Source organism: Anas acuta, chromosome 5 (genome assembly GCF_963932015.1).
Source record: "Anas acuta chromosome 5, bAnaAcu1.1, whole genome shotgun sequence".
Taxonomy (NCBI): Eukaryota; Metazoa; Chordata; class Aves; order Anseriformes; family Anatidae; genus Anas; species Anas acuta.
This window is the reverse complement of record NC_088983.1, coordinates 6,324,219-6,340,472: the sequence shown is the minus strand read 5'-3', so window position 1 is coordinate 6,340,472 and position 16,254 is coordinate 6,324,219. Positions and strand designations below refer to the sequence as shown.

Sequence of the window (16,254 nt, the reverse complement as noted above, 5' to 3'; positions counted from 1 at the left end):
TTACAGCAGCGAGGCATTTCAGGTTTCAGGCAGAAATCACAATTCTAGCCACCAACAAATGAGCTTTTTCACAACACTGCTTATAAGCTATCTTCAGTCTGCAGCTCCCCTCTGCTCAGCCCACAGTAACATGCACTGCAAGACAAAACCTCAGAGATCACTTTGCTAACATTTACATTCTTTTTTTCAGAAATACTGAGACTCCAGAGAGCTGATCTTAGCTTCTCCTTTAAACAATAAAGCATAACCAAAAAAAGGCTCCGGTACTCTGTCTATATCTGTATTATGTCAGTTCTCAGCATCATCTGCCAAGCTGCTAAGCATACAATCTTTCCTTTAGACTATTTATATCTTTTGGGAAAAGGATGCACGCGCACACTTTTGTTTCATTTCTGTTCTGTCAGACGAGTCCTGCTCCATATTGCAGAAAGGAGGAGGTTAAATGAACCCAGACATCCCCAAAATTCAGAAGACACTCAGCCACAGTTAACCCTGGTTTCCAAACACCCATATACATGCCCTGACCATCCTGCAAACGCTACAGACCAGTACATCTCAACCGCACTTACCAGAAAGAAAGCAGACCAGGTAGTGGTTGAACTACAGTCTTGAATGACTGGCATTTAAAGCAAAAAAAGACATACTGAGTGAATTAATAATAAACAGAAACATTCCCACCACCCATTGTGTTTCAACATCTCCATTACAAAACCATTTCAAGTGTCTTGGACCTGACAAGAGGATTTTGCAGCAAGCTGAAACTTAACTCACTCCGTACACGAGCCTTTTCATTATCCACAATGCCCCTTCAAAAAAATTAGAGAAAAACCTTTTACGATATTAACTCAGGATAGTGTATAGAAAATATTTTAGAGATATTTAATTAAAGTGGTTCTTCACGAGGTACTAATGCATACTCAATTAAGCACACAATAATAAAAACATATCTTGTGGCACATTTATCTCAATTGAGTCGAAGTGACAGGCCAATGCTTGACAGGCCAATTCTTGACGACTCAAGAGCAGCTGTGTGGAATTGAGAAATCAGTTTTCACAATGACTAGGCATACCAAAATCGATAGAGAATTTACCCAATGTACCAGAATAACTACTTCAAGTCCATTACAGTCTACTGGGCAAACACATGCGCTAAAATAATAATCCAGCTATGTCAATAACCCTTTTATTCTGTTTTATTCTCTTTCAGTAAGAACATTTGCAAGTTTTTCAGGTTCTCAACGACCATCAAGCTTGGTAGCTTCCAGGATTTGTACCTGCCTACAGCACACCTGAACCTAGGAGGCAATTACAAAATTCTCCACGTCTGCCTTAAATCAAGGAACTGCACATTTTTCAGATGTGGTCCAGCTCAGTGCTGGTCATCAGCTCCCAACACCCAGGACAAACATACTTTTCCTTAACAAGTTTAAGATCTCACACCAAACTCCATATAGGACACGTTGCTCCATTCTAGTCCCATATCCATTTGTGACCTTGCAATGTGTGCACCACTGTGTGGGTTGACCTGCCCCCAGAGCCTGCAGACCTTGTCAACTCAAGTATTTTGAGCATTCGCTTGCTCGGTTTTATGAAACACCTGCAAATACGAGAAATCACACATGAAAAGAAAATAAAACACAGATAACAGAAAAATAAACGCTTTAGGGACCCAAAATAGTCAAGACAAATCTTTCACTTGAGGCTTCTACCTTCTGTTCTGTCCCTTCAATGCATTTTGCAATGCAGCAACAGCATGTGGAATCAAGACAAGGAAATAAGGCTGTATGGTAAAAGGGGAAAAAAATTAAATGGTATTTATGGCACGACGGGATACCCTGACCACACTACTGAGGGCTTGTCACAAGACACTCCCCACATTTCACATCTAATCTCAGAAATAAGACGATAAAGTTGATAAAACACACATCTGGAAAAGAACCAGGCACATGACCACAGTTTTCGATAAAGACAGCGGTGGTTTGGGGTCTCAGTGGGAAGCACGTAAGCTTTTTTAAAGCTCAAAATCAAGACGACCTCTCAAAATCAAAACCTTTACCAATCTCTTGTAGACATACCTGTTGAATGATCTGTGTACGTTGGCTCATCTCTCTCAGCCTTCAGGAGGAATCAAGCCAAATTTCTGCCAAGAGCACTGCCTTCTATTTCACCCTAAGCATAAAACTACACAGTCCAGTTTCCTTAATCCATTCAAGCACAGAGAGACACTGTGGGGGCATGTACACACACTTAAAAAGTTAAAAAGAGCAGTCTAATGGAACAATAGCTACAGCGTCCATGTTCCAGTGCACAAAAGGCTGTATGTAAGGAAGAACCATGAAGTTTGCTTGGTTTGAAAAGACTGTGAAAGCACAACCTGCCCTGAAAAGTGCTGCATGCTGGCTCCAGCACACATCGTGTTTTATCATACAAGGAAGTCAACCATTTCCTTGCAGGTAAATAATTTTAGGTAAACAGCATCGTTTCTCTTAGAAATGAGTGACCAAACAAGAGGTCAGACACCAGCTCCCATTCTCGCAAGGAGCAAAAGTCTTAGAGACCTCGGGCTTGTGTATTCAGCCTAGGAAAACCAAAATTGTATTTATACAGGTTAAAGTCAGCACCAGTGCCAAAACTGCTGCTCTCATCTCCCTTCACGCCGTTGTACAACCTCCTTCCCCTGCTGTCGTCTCCTGCGGGGCAGAAACAAACATTTGTGCAGCCACATGGTTAGTCGCTGGGTTCTTTTCCTGCCAGATGAACTCTCCCATTTGGTTCACCACATAGTTCGCAAATGCTTACACCAGCACACAGCAAAGGGCAAAGTGAACGTAGGAACGAGCGACGAGGGTGAGAACGCTTGAGCAGCGTGTTGCCAAATATAAAACCCCAGTCAGGGCAGGGAGCACATCACGCTGCTGCCACCGAGCCCTGAGAGCCAGACACGTTTAAGGATCGCTCATGCTGGAAGCTGAAGCTTGAAGAGGGGCTGTGTGCGGCACCAGGCAACGCAGCGAGGTGCCCAGCAGCACGGGCAGGTGCTGTGAGCAGTGCCATGGACCTCAGCAGCTCTGCAGATCCCGTCTGGAAGCAGAACCAGGAGAGCCCTTGAGCGAACTGCAGGCCTCAGCAAGCCTGGCAGCCAGACTTCCTGCAGCCTTCAGCAAAGGCATCCCGCAAACAACGCTCCCATTCAGGCAGCTTCTGCCACAGCAGTGACACGGGGGTGGTTTTGACGTGGTTTTGACTACAGCGGGTCCCCTGACTGCCGACATGCCTGTGACAGAAGCTCCAGCTCCAGAGAGAGGGCAGCGCCACAGCAGGCAGCCATCAGGGGTGTAGGCCGACGTGGGATCGCATCCTCTGGGAATAAAAGACCCTCCCCAGTATCCAGCACAGGATCATGGGCTGCGTGGGGTTGACAGGGACCTCTGGGTCCACCTGGTCTGACCCCAGCTCCAGCAGGGCCACCCAGAGCAGGGAGCACAGGCCCACAGCCAGATGGCTTCAGAAGCTCTCCAAGGAGACCCCACCACCTTTCTGGGCAACATGAACACCACCTGAGGGAAGACAACTCAACCCTTAGAGAACTACTTCCCCTGAAAGAAGGCTCCTTCACAGGTAACCACAGCAAATCAAACTTGTGGAGGTGCCCAGCAAAGCCAGGGTCCCAGGGAGGCCCTTTCAAGCTGAACAAGACCCCAGAACTGAGTTACAGGGAGAGCCTCTGGGTGGGACAGCACAAAGAGCTGGTCCTCTCTTCCCAAGCTCTGAACTCAAGAACAAACAATGCTGTTTATTAAATTTTGTCCTTCTCTTCATTCTTACAGAGCTTTTATGACATTATTTCAGCTCGATCCAAAAGTGTAAGGAGAAAGAATATGACCCAGAAGTGTCCTTCATGATTTCAGGGTACCCTAAGCCACCTGATCACCCCACCTCCAAAGCACGGTTACGCCAAGCAATACAAGAAGAACAGGTGCAGTAGCAGACAAAGGATTAGAACCATTCTTCAGAATCGCTAAAAATAAAAGAGCCAAAAAGCATGTAATTATTTCAGAACCTTTTAAACAATGGCTACGAGATCACTTTACAGGAAAGCACTGCCACAGCAGAAACGGAAGGCAACGCAACCAAACAAAAAATTCACGCATGTGAAAAAAGTCACAAAGCTACTGGGAGCTCATCATTTAAAAGTACCAAGGAACAGGCAAGACACCCCAGTACAATAATTAATAAAAATTAACTCATGGTCCCTCTGCAATGCAAAGCAGCCAGGAAAAGGCACGTGCAACCCAGGGATGCATCAGAACAACTGCTGCTGTCAGACAGACCACCAGGATCTGATGAGACTTCAGCTGAAATCGCATCTGCAGGTCTGGTCACTCTCACTCAAGACAGATGAGCTCAGCCTAGAAATGCAGAAAAGAGCAACCAGGATGGTCACAACATCGGGAAGATAGGCTTATCAAAGCAGAAAGCGCAAAAAAGGTACTTAAACTAAAACTAACAAGTCTAACCAGTAGCATAAAAATTCATACTGGAAATTGTAGATTTAACTAGCCACTATAGTAAGTGTGGAACCACTTCCAATAGGAGCAGCAGGGCAAAAATCAGTTTCAAAATAAAGTTTAGTAAGCTCATGAGGAAAATTTTATGATCTGGATGTCTTCAAAAGGTAATTAGATAGCCAAGAAGGGGTCTTCCACTCCTATCTATCTTCCTAGCAGCTTGTTCTGAATTCTGAAAGCCAGAGAGAACAATAACTGAAGAAAAATCAAAAAAATAAAAATAAAAAGCTAATTTTGGTGAAGATAGATATACTACATGCATCTTTGCATATTGAATTTATTTCTCCTCCAAAACAACGACGTGCATGGCACAGATGTTTTAGCATCTGCTCCTTCTGCTCATAACAGAAATAACTCCTAACCCTCAATCTTAAAGCGCTCTTTCTTAAATTACACATTCATATTTTTCTACTGAAAACCAGTTAATTTATCTTATCTGGCATAAAACACGATACGTGTGTCTCAGAGATCCAAATTCAACTCACTTGGGTCAACTTTTTCATCTTTTCGTCATACCATTCTGTTTGTCTGACCTTAACAGCTGATACAATAGCACAGAAGGAAAAGAGAGAATAAACCTTCCCTGTTTGTCTTATTTCAGATAGCACGTGCAATTTAATATGTACATAATACAGATATCAACTCTACTAGCATGTTATAAAGAATCTGGTAGAAAGTACGTATGAGCTGATGCACATTTCTGTACACCTTGTGCTATGACCTGGCTTAGCTCACAAGTAAAACAAGTTTAGAGGGATGACTTCTCTGCAGCAAAACATGGTTGTCGTGACTCAACAAGTTGTCATTCCCTCCTTACCATCAGTCCAACACGGCCTTAGTGAGCAAACTGCTTCCCATACTGCTGGCAGTGAGGCAGCCCGAAGGCCCTAGCAGCCTTTGAATAGCAAGGACTCAGTAGTATTTTTGTTGTAGACAGCACTCAGGTTTCCCTGACAGGTGTAGGTAGCTTTACATCATGTCCCAATTCCCTACTGGAATTACAATTGATTCAGCCATTCTTAATTTCCTGACCTAAAGCACTGCACAGAACAGCTTGCTAAGTCTCAGTTGCCTTTACTAAAACAGTGTGAACAGCTGAACGTCAGAGAAGGAAGAATGATCTCTGCACAGTCCTTAAATACCTTACAGAGCTGACTCTAAATTATTGTTAATATTAAGCTGTAGAAAAACTCATCAAAAGAAAGACTCAAGAACATTTTTGTTGCTATCTTGCACCCACATTCAGATTTAATCCTTGAAGACAGAAGCCTGGGCAAGTGTCTTTTAAAATAAAAGACAAGCATTAAAAAAAAAAAATCAGTTGCAAACAGTGAAAAGTTTATTTCCATTTTTTAAAATGTAGACACAGTGTAAGAGGTAATCTTTGACATGCCAGATTCGTATCAAAAATAAATAAATAAATAAATAAATCTAACAATTCACGGCTTGCTGAACAAATTCACTTCAAAATAACCACACAGACAAACAGGGCTGAAAGGGACCGCTGGGGTCACTGCCTGCACTTCCACGCAGCCAGGCACTTGACTGTCCAGAGAAACCTGCAGAATGTCTGCCTTGAAAGGGCCACAGGCCACACAGAGAGCTCTGCAACCCAGCACCAGGCTTTTGGCAAATCTTTTTTTTTTTTTTTTTTTTTAAATCTAAAATAGTTGAAGGAGATGTAAAGTATGAACCTCAAACCAAGGCAGGCATCTCCTGTCACAACAGGTGACTGATTTAGGAGAGGTGGCACTGCCGGAGCTCCTGGTGTTAGCATCCAAAGGCCCTACGAAGTTACTAGTTACAGGTTTGCTTTTACTTTCTGTAACCAAACAGATCTTACTGTGTTTTTTCACAAAGCTTCTTTATCTCAGCGATCTTCATTTCCCTCAGTATACCTGCAAAGGAAATACTCTTGAGAAAATCCCCGCAGTAGCAATTCCAACAGCTCCCCCCCTCCCCAGTCTCATCTGGGAATCTCCTACTTCCTACCGATTTTTAAGGGTCATTCCTCACTCCATTTTCACATAATCCCTAAACAACCATTATCACATCTCGACTCAGCATGAGATAAAATATAGACTGTGCTTCATAAACAGTGGAGACCTTAAGATTACATTCTTAGTGGGACGCAGCACGATAAATATTTCAGGGATGTCTTGAAATACCCTACAAAATACAATATGTGGCCAGTGGAACAAGTCTCAAAACCAAATATATTTTGACTTATTAAAGAAAAAGGAGAAAGGAAAGCCCACCAAAACCTCCTCCCCCACATCCCACGCTGGCCATTGAGCAGGTCAGGCTGCAATTGATCCTGACCTACTTAAAGCCTGGGAGGAAGCATTTTTTTGCATTGTAAATTTAATCACTCAAAAAAGCCCTTTTTTTCCTTGAGCTTAAAAATAAACAGCAACTGCTATTTTAAAACATATCGCATATTGCTATTTCAATATAAGTTGGTGACCATTACTCAAACTTTCTGAAATTAAGTTTTACGGTCACACTCAGCGCAACTACTTCTAGAGGAAGGTATTGAACAAAAATAAGGAGGACGTGTCAGAGCTTTGTTAGCTACGCTGGCATCTCAACCATTTCCTACAGATCGTAGGGAATAAAAACCCAGCCCTATTCCAGTGAAGCTGGAGGTAATTTCAAAGGTTATCGAACAGGACTCCAAGTAAGCAAATACGTTGCTTGCCAAAGAGGTAACACAAACTGTTCTTCCGAAGTGGCAGCACGTTTCAGACTATTTACTCATGGTTAAAAGTTGTGCCATGCATCTCTCCCCTTCCTGGAGGGGCAGAGATGAGGAGAGTTGGTTGCACAATATGGGAACGAGAAGCAAGACAACATATGGATGATCAAAGAGGCAAAAGCAAAAAATAATAATAATAATAATCTATTTTATCAAGATATATTATATTCTTGTTTGTATTTATATCTGCACCCGTTATGCCATGAGCCACACAGATCAGAACAGCTTGGTGTTATTCAGCAGTGGATGCAGGCACTTGGACAAGAGACGCAGGGTACAGGGAGTAAGACACAGCTGAATCATCCCCACATTCGTAAACTGGTCGTGTTTGAATTACCATTAACAATTTGAAGTAAGATAAATATCCACAAATCTATTCTTCATTACACAGAGCTCCTGCCACACACAGGCACCAAGCTCAGAGCATTGATCCACTGGGCACTTGTGTGTGGCTCTTATTAGGATGCACAGAAATAGCTTGGAAGAAATATTTTTAGGCGTCTGTTTTAGCATCAACCCCACCTGCCACCCTCTGTAGAGCTGGCCCATTTTGCAAAAATCCTCATTTTGCACAATATTTTTGTGCGTTCCAATCTGTGTAACATCAACTGAAAAAAAAAAGGTCTCAAAGTTTCCATTCACACCTCACATGGCACCATTTTCTAAGGCAGCTGAAACACACGGCCAACCCCAACCCACTGTTATCCCAGGCCACAGCCGCAAACAAGGAAACAAAACTCCCAAGGTACAGCTGATCAGTTCTGGACAACATTTGAGCCTACCTGTTTTACCCAAACAGCAGCTGAGAAGCACTCGACAATGCTGCCGGTTCTCTCATAAACACCACGCTGCTCTGTAATGACACGGGACCTGTGAACCTACTCAAAAGTGCTGTTGTGTTAGGGTCACCACAGCTGTGTTAAAAACATTGTTCCTGGTCTGACAAGCAGGGACAGAATTTCCTTGCCCATATAAAACACACAATAATAGCCTGGTATTACCTAGCACTACTAAAAGCAAATTGAAAGCAAATCAGGGGAGTATACCCTTGTGCATGCACCCCTAAAAAGACTGAAAGCCTCTGAACTCAGAAATTTATGTTTGTTTTTTTTGTTTGTTTGTTTTGTTTTGTAAGCTACCGGATGCATTTAAATAATAATCTTACCTTAGAAGTTGTTAAGTTTATTTCTTCTACTTCCCCATCCCCAAATCAAAGTAACTACTTCACCAGGGAATTTTTGATCCTGCAGATCCTCCAAGAAAGCAACAGCCACCTTAAATTCCAGGGTGACTATCAGCCTGGGCGACCCTGTACAGAAACCCCAAAACCCATGGGATAAACTGTTCAGAAAACAGGGACCCCTCCAGCTTCTAATGCTGTGGAGGTGCCCACTTTAACACCGACCGCCTTTACCCTTCTTGGCCAAAGCAGACTTCGTACACACAAAACAAAGTTTTCTTGACTATTAAATCTCTAAGGAGATCCCAGGCAGTGAATTATTTGCTATCATCATTTCAGGGAATTAGATATTACTACGAGTTATTGGGCTCGATCCTGCCAGCTTTACGCACCAACAGCCATTGATGTCCCACAGGGACGAGCTGGGCAAACAAAGCTCCTTCCGCAAGGACTTTGGGACTGGTTTTCAGAGCAGCTGGGTGAGGTTGTCCCTCTGCATCATATTCCTGCCCCTGAAATGATCCTCTTGAAACTTAGCCATGTCCTTAACATCACAACATTCATCTAAATGCCCACCCAAGCTGCTTCCACCCCTCAGAAACCCAGGCACCACTGTGGGTAGAGCTATAGGGCCTTCTACCCTTCACCAGCATTTCCCCCAAGAAACACTTTGACGCTCCCCGCAGAGCGATCACCTTACCTACTTCCAAAGGACGTAAGACAAAGGGATCCAAATGTGAGAAAGCTGGAGGTTGTGGACACCGAAGGTGACACGTGGGCTACGAGCCACGGTGCAGCCAGCAGCCAAGAGCCTGGGGCTGCAGCTGGTGACTGCCGGTGCCATTGCTCAAGGGCAGGATTGGAAAAGCAACCGCCAGCAGCCTCCTGCCTCCCTATGGAGGGCAGGAAACACCACCCTGGATGTTTTTGTTGGAAAACCCTGTAAAACAAGTCCGGTGACACCCACTGCAGCGTGCCCTGAATCCGAATGTACGGATTAACCAGTTGAGCAAAATTCCCCGGTGAAAAACACGCTACGGTTGGTCGTGGAAATTCAGAGAGCAGGCCACGTTGCCAGAGAGACTGACCTCGATATGGGAAGCAACACACCTCTGCTCGTACTGGAGAAGCATAACCATTGCCCTCTGTCCTCCGCTACCACCTTCCCTTTGTCATCTACCCACCTGGGAGGCTGGAGGAGGGTGCCCCAAAACTGCAACCCTGCCATCAGGGATTGATGTGGTCATTAGGAAAAAATACATGTGTAAGTGAATTCAGTGATCCTACAGTGTACACAAGGTTCTCCCCTCTTTCTCCCCCTTTTAGGAGGCCTTAATGTGTCACCTTATGCTTCCTGCCCTATCACCGCCATCCTGACATGCTGAGTCTTCGGAACGGTGTTGTATTAAAAATAAAACGCATGACTCAGGTGGTTTAAGGAGCTATATGCTTACTCATAAAAAAAAATACTCCCTCCCAAAAATATCACCTGGTAGCAATTTGTGTGACAGTTCTGCAGAACTGCCAAGCAGTTGGCTGCAAAACTTTCAAACGATGGAACTGAGGCACCTGCGAAATATGATGTTTTCTTTAATGCTCATTTTCTGTAGTTCTTCTTAAAATATGGGGCAGGGAGGGAATATTCTTGATGACCAGTCCTTATGTAAATGTAATGTACCTGAACATCAGGATGATCAATCTCCACCTTTGATCTGAACGTGCTCACATGGAAGAAGGACCTTATCTGACACGAAGCACAGAAAGGGCATTTCCTGGCAGCCTCTCCACCTGCTCCAAGAGCTGACAATACCAATTCTCACCCTCATTTCTCAGGCCAGTCCCCCAAAATCACTCGGATGCAATCACGCTGAACTCTTACCAAGACTCCACGGGTGGAATTAAGCCTCACTCCTAGGCTTTAAACGATAAAGTGTTAAAACTGTGGGAATGCGCATAATAAAGGTAGCTTAAGCGTAATGCGGGTTAATTGCCTAAAGAAGTGAATGCACTAATAAGATAATGGCATGTTTAGGTCCTGCTAGCGAGGCAGTCACTTCTCGCTCTGGGCACAGAGTCAAACAGAGCAAACTGTCACCAGCACCTGCAGCGTGCCCCCACCTACACAGCAAACAGTTGACACCGAAAGGCAAACCCGTGTGACTCCTGCATGGCAGCTTTTAGCAAAACCAGTTTCAAGTGAAGCTAAATGGTCCATTAAATGACCCTACCAAAAGTTGCTCTTTGTTTTTGACAATATACAATTAAGTCACTTTTTCCATCCCCAGGGTACCCACTCGAGAGAGGCATGTTATAACTCAATGCCTCACCACTGGCTGCGCAACCATTTGCAGCCTATACACACATTTTAGCTTACTTTTTTTCAGACATAACATGTCAAAAGTTGAATGTGTTCAGGTCTTTTTTTACTATAGGGAAAAAAAAAGGTCCAGTCCTCCAGGCAACTACTCCTGGAGAGGAGAGCTTGCTTCACAGCCCGCTGGGAATGGAGGAGGTGAAGGAAGGCGGGGAAGCAAAACCTCAGTATCTGGTGGGCTTCAAGGATGTTTTGGACTCAGCTCCACACTTCTCACTGGAACAGTCCCACGGGCATCATCAGTGCACAAAACCACTCTGTTCATTACCATTCACAAGATCAGGCCCTTCAAGACATGACAACACACAAACACCCACCCAGAAAGGAGAAAAATCAAAAAAAAAAACAGATCCAAACACCTGAGAAGATTCTTATTATGTGAATTGAATAATTTCCCACGTAAGTGTGGAGGTTTGTTTTCCTCAGAAACACAATGTGGATTGCCCTCTTCACATACTTACATTGAATATTGTGGAAAACTGACCAGGAACTACTTCTCACTGGTTCTTTGCTACAGAAATAAATATTCCTGAGTTCTTGGTCAAAAAGAAAGACTCTAAAGGAGTAATAGATTATTAAAGGGAAATTGAACACTCTTTCAGAGACATGAGAACCCCAACTTGACATAAAACCCAGCACAAAAGGCTTCAGCTCTGCTCTGTTCCACTAGCAGGGGTCTTTCCACCACTAGGGAAACAAAAGGTATCATCTGTCTGCTGTGCTGGAGGAATGACTTCCCGACCATTACATTCACAGAGAGCAGAAACGAGGAACAGAACTGCATGGCCCAAAGGCCTGGTTGGAGACGTGGAGCCTTTCATTCCCTGTCCTGGGGCCTCAAGGGTGCATATTTGTGTTTTTGGTACCCTGCCCAAAGACGCTCACCCTTGCCTGCCCTACCTGCGGATCACCCTGCTGCAGAAAGCTCCCTGTGTATTTCACAGGCTGCTGATGCCACCTGGGGAAAATGCGTCAAGCCAGTCACTCCCCGAGCATTAAGGAAAACCGGTTACAAGACAAAAGCCTTCCTCAGCTCGCAGGAGTGTTTACAAATGCGCTGAATGCCAGAGTGTGTCCGAGCATGCCAACTTGAAAATAAGTCAAGCACCTGGACCTCAGCACAAAAGGCTGACTCACCTGCACGGCATCTATTATCCTCTGAAGAGACCCCAAGTTTGGCTCTCCGGGGACACAAAGTGCTTTCAGGAGGCTGATGGGAGCCTGACTTCTCCACGTTCTTCTCTCCACCTGCGTGCAGGGCAGACAAAAGCTGCGGGCTGGCTGCCCAGGCCGGGGCACAGAGGGACCTACAGAGCTTCGATATGGCACAAAAGTTCCCCGGCACCAGCCCACCTACTCTAGTCCAAGGGTGAAAAGGAACAGCACTGAGATTAAGAACCACAAATGCAATTGCTTAAACTCACACTCCAGGAAGCTCTAACACCAGTTTTCCTCCCCATCCCACCCTGCAACTCCTGAAAAAACAACGCATTAAACAGAGCAGGCACTTTAGCGTGGGACACTGTGTTAAGCAAGTCATGATGAAACCGTGCTTTTCTTGTTCATGTTTCATCCCCAAAGTTGTTTGCTTTTCAGGCTGCAGCTAATTCGAGGACATTTCCTTTCCCTGTGCAGAACTATCGTGAGCTGGGGCTGCAAAGTTTTTTTTGGCTACTACCAACGTGAAAGCTGCTTTAGAAAAGCAAGCAAAAATACTGCTCGGTGATGACAGTTACGATGCACCAAACATCACGCTTGCTTCGTGGCCATTCCCAGCATAACCAAAACAGATTTGGCTTTGCATCATCTTCACTGCTGTTTACATATAGAAGAAAAATGCACAAAATGAAAATCATCACTCACATGAAGTATGGGCTGTGCAGTGACCATCCTCCTGAGCAGCACCTCCTGCCAAGCACCTCATTCACACCAGTGACAATCCTACAACGCCAGGGTAAACCAAATCTCCCTGCCCAAGCTTTGAAATGACTACAAAGAGACCTGAAAACTCTCGTCCCACCTCAAGGAGAACAAGTTGTATCCTCCCCAGCACAGCTCTTTTCAAATTGCAGCACTTCTAGTAATCCACAAGTGATCCTTTTATTCTCAGGAACATAAACTTTACATAATACGAAGAGACAGTTCCTTGTGATTTGTTTAAGCTAAATCCAAATCCAAGCTATACGGTGTTTGAGCAAAAGAAAAACGGAGCCTCTGCATGCTCAGGCTGTCAAGTAAAGCAAACACATTAACTCCCTCACTATGTATTGGGGAAATTGCGTGGGATCATCCAAGATGAAAGGTTTTTTCTGCACGGCTGCCACATACCTCCGTGGCTACTTCAAGCTGTACGACTGCTACAAGGACAGCCGTTCTCCTGGTACAGCGCTGGAACCAGCATCTATGAACCATGTGACCATTGCATATAGAGATGTATTTATTTATTTTTGCCAGCATTGCATGTGGCTACACAATTGCAAGGTGTGATCTAGCCCCACAGTAGCTTATTTTCCTTTTAAATCTGTGCTCCCAAAACAGCCCAGCTGTCCGGGAGCAATACAAGGAGCTAATCCAGTTGAAAACAGTTGAAGACACTGAATTGGATCACCTCCCTGAACTGGATCACCACTCAATGCCAAAAAAAGGGGTGAGAACATGTGGATAGGACAGCTGTGTGACACTGGGGACATCTGGTCTGCAATTAGCTGGGGCTACCACAAAGGCTCAGCTGGAAGTCACCTCATGTGGCCAGTCATTTTTTCTTTTTACCAAGCCACTGCTCATCTTCTTTCTCCCTGTCACCTTCACACATGGCACGGCCAATGACGTCTTCACGCACAAAGTATAAAAATATTTTACAGTAACGAGGCCAGTCACAAAGCTCGTACCTTCTAGAAGCCGAGGGCAAGCAGGGACAACACCACTCAAAAGACACGATCGCAGACGCTTGGCAAGGCGCAACCTTTCTGTTTGGGATTCAGCTTAAAAATGCCGAGACAAAACCTGCACACAAAGGAGCAGGCCTGCCAAAGCATCTCAGAAAACACAGAGGACCCACAGAAAAGATACCCGGAGGGGTGGCCACGTTGCAGGTTTTTTCTGGTAACAACCTCGATGCTGTTTAACCCCATTTCCTCCCTGTACCTGCACTGGCATCGCAGCTTGCTGCCTGTCGGACGTGCTGATACAGCTGTTTGGGGAACTGGGACATAAAGCACAACAGAAAAATGAAACAGGGGTGAAAAAAAGAGATACCATGCCCCCAGTAACCCCATTCTTTTTCAAACTCTGCTCTTTCTGTTTATACCTAGTTTCCCTTCCCCCGGGACCAAACCTTCGGTTTTGATATCGTGCAGTAGCACTGAGATGATTCTGTGGGTTGGCTGCCCAAACACTGGGTTATTCAACTTCCCCGTCATCTGAGCTCAAGGCTGTAACCCAAAATAAAACCTTGAAAAAACTCCGAAACTATACTGCAGGGCAAAGGTGAAATATAATTACCTTACCAAACGCAAATACCTTTTCTGGAATGCCTGATCGCTGCTCAGAGGATCGGCGCAGGCTAAGTTTAACGCTTTTCATTACAAGGCTCTCAAATGGCTATTTTTGGTTTGCTGTGGAAGCAGGTTGTTTGAAAACAAAGGGTAGCTGGCAAAAGTTCTGACATTCCCCTTATAGCACACTTCTGAAATGTAGAGATCCCTGTAAAATCTTGATTACTCTTCTCATCACATGCGTACACTTCTACATCACAGGAGAAATAGATGGGCACAGAAGGGTTTGTATCCAGAGTCCTTTAGCACCATAAAAAAGGAAGAAATTAACGAGTCTGTTATTCATTACAGCTGCTCGATAATGTCCAGTAAGTAACTGGTTCATCAAATAAAGATGAAGATGTTCTCTGAATACAGTACAAGACAAGTCCTTGCAAGATGAAAAATAGCATTGTACACGAATAATCGTGTTATTGTGCATACAGGGGAGCCAAGCTAAAACTGAACAAGGAAACCTTTTCTGGCATTTTCTAACTTCTGAGAGCAAAACTCGGTAACAACTCGTGGAATGTAGCTTTTATGTACAGTTTTTATATACCTCAAGATACTCCAGGCAAAAGCACTCAAATCAACTTTAAAGCACCTGAAAAAAAAAAACTGCAGAAATTAGGAAAGTAAATATTAGTTTTACTAAAGACGTTCCTCCAAATTTGGCAAAAAAAAAAAAAAAAAAAAACTTTTCTCATTATGAAGTTAAGCTGCATTAGTGCATTTGTTACAGACCCTAGTAAAACGTTGACCCAGACAAAAGAGATCACGCTTCAGACTGGCAACTAAAATATCTGGTGTCACTCAAGTGGAGATGAGAGAGAGTCATTTAAGACCTTTGAGCTGGTAATGTATTTTTTTAAAATAAAAACCAACCCATCTATCTCAAGCACCTTCGGTCTCCACTCTTAATAGTCCAAGCCAAACACAAAAAGTGACTCTATTAAGATAAATTCCTTATTTAAGAGAAGTTGATAGCAGTAAACTGCATTACGTTCATTTACCAGAAGTATGACCATCAGAAAAACTGATGCACACTTTTTAAAAGTGAAAATAAATCGTTTGGTTTTGATCACGAAAGTCATTGTCACATGAGGAGTGCCACTCTTCCTATGGACTACCTGCACAAGTGAGGCTACCCTTCAAGCACCTGATGATCTGAGCCCATCTTCTGAAACAAGTCTTGTTATGCAGTTCTTTCCTCTGTCCTACTGTTTTCTGCATGGCTAGGAAACAAGAATCTTCACCTGGAATTTGTATTTATTTTAAATTAGTCATGATAAATTCAAGAAACACACAAATCTATATTCAGTGGAAGTGCCCATCATTGCTACATATGTGACGTTGCCCAGCAGCTCCATTAAATGCCCAAAGCAGACGAGGTACAGCAAGTGATTTCACTTTCCTGCTTCACAAGACATCAGATTTACTTGCCCACACCAGAGCTCTTTATTAAGGGCTGAACCTCAAAGCCTTAAAAATCAGGTAGGGCAGAATTCAGAAGATGAAAAAGCCAAATCCTTGCAGGGATGTGCTCGAGGAACCGGGAAACCACCAGGGACAGGTACTGCAGAGACTGCGGGCTGCAGTGCATTTGCTGCAGCTTCCCCTGGCAAGGGCTTAAAGCACGGCACAACAGAGCTGGCTGAGAAGCCAAAAACCATCCTTGCTGGCTGCAGGTGACTGCTCAGAGGCTCCTGGCAAGCCCGTGCTGTAGCAGCTGTGAGGATGGTGGCCTCAGAGCTACACCTACCAAGACACACCAGTCTGACAACTCTTCTTGGTCTTCTCTGTGGGGAAGCCATGAAGGTCGGGTGTGAAGCCTTGCTAAA

The 16,254-nt window shown here is 44.3% G+C and overlaps 1 protein-coding gene across 3 annotated transcripts in view; it reads right to left on the bottom strand.

The window, feature by feature from the left end:
- Positions 1-16,254, bottom strand: part of MNAT1 (MNAT1 component of CDK activating kinase) — a 120,434-nt gene that overhangs the window by 90,469 nt on the left and 13,711 nt on the right. Inside the window, exon 1 of one of the 3 annotated variants that reach the window (XM_068682477.1) lies at positions 12,018-12,043. The exons of the other annotated variants lie outside the window; for them this stretch is intronic. Within the exon in view, the coding sequence (XP_068538578.1) occupies positions 12,018-12,028 (11 nt within the window). The 5' untranslated portion in view covers positions 12,029-12,043. Of the gene's footprint in view, positions 1-12,017; positions 12,044-16,254 lie in introns of those variants that run through there. 3 annotated transcript variants of the gene reach the window in all.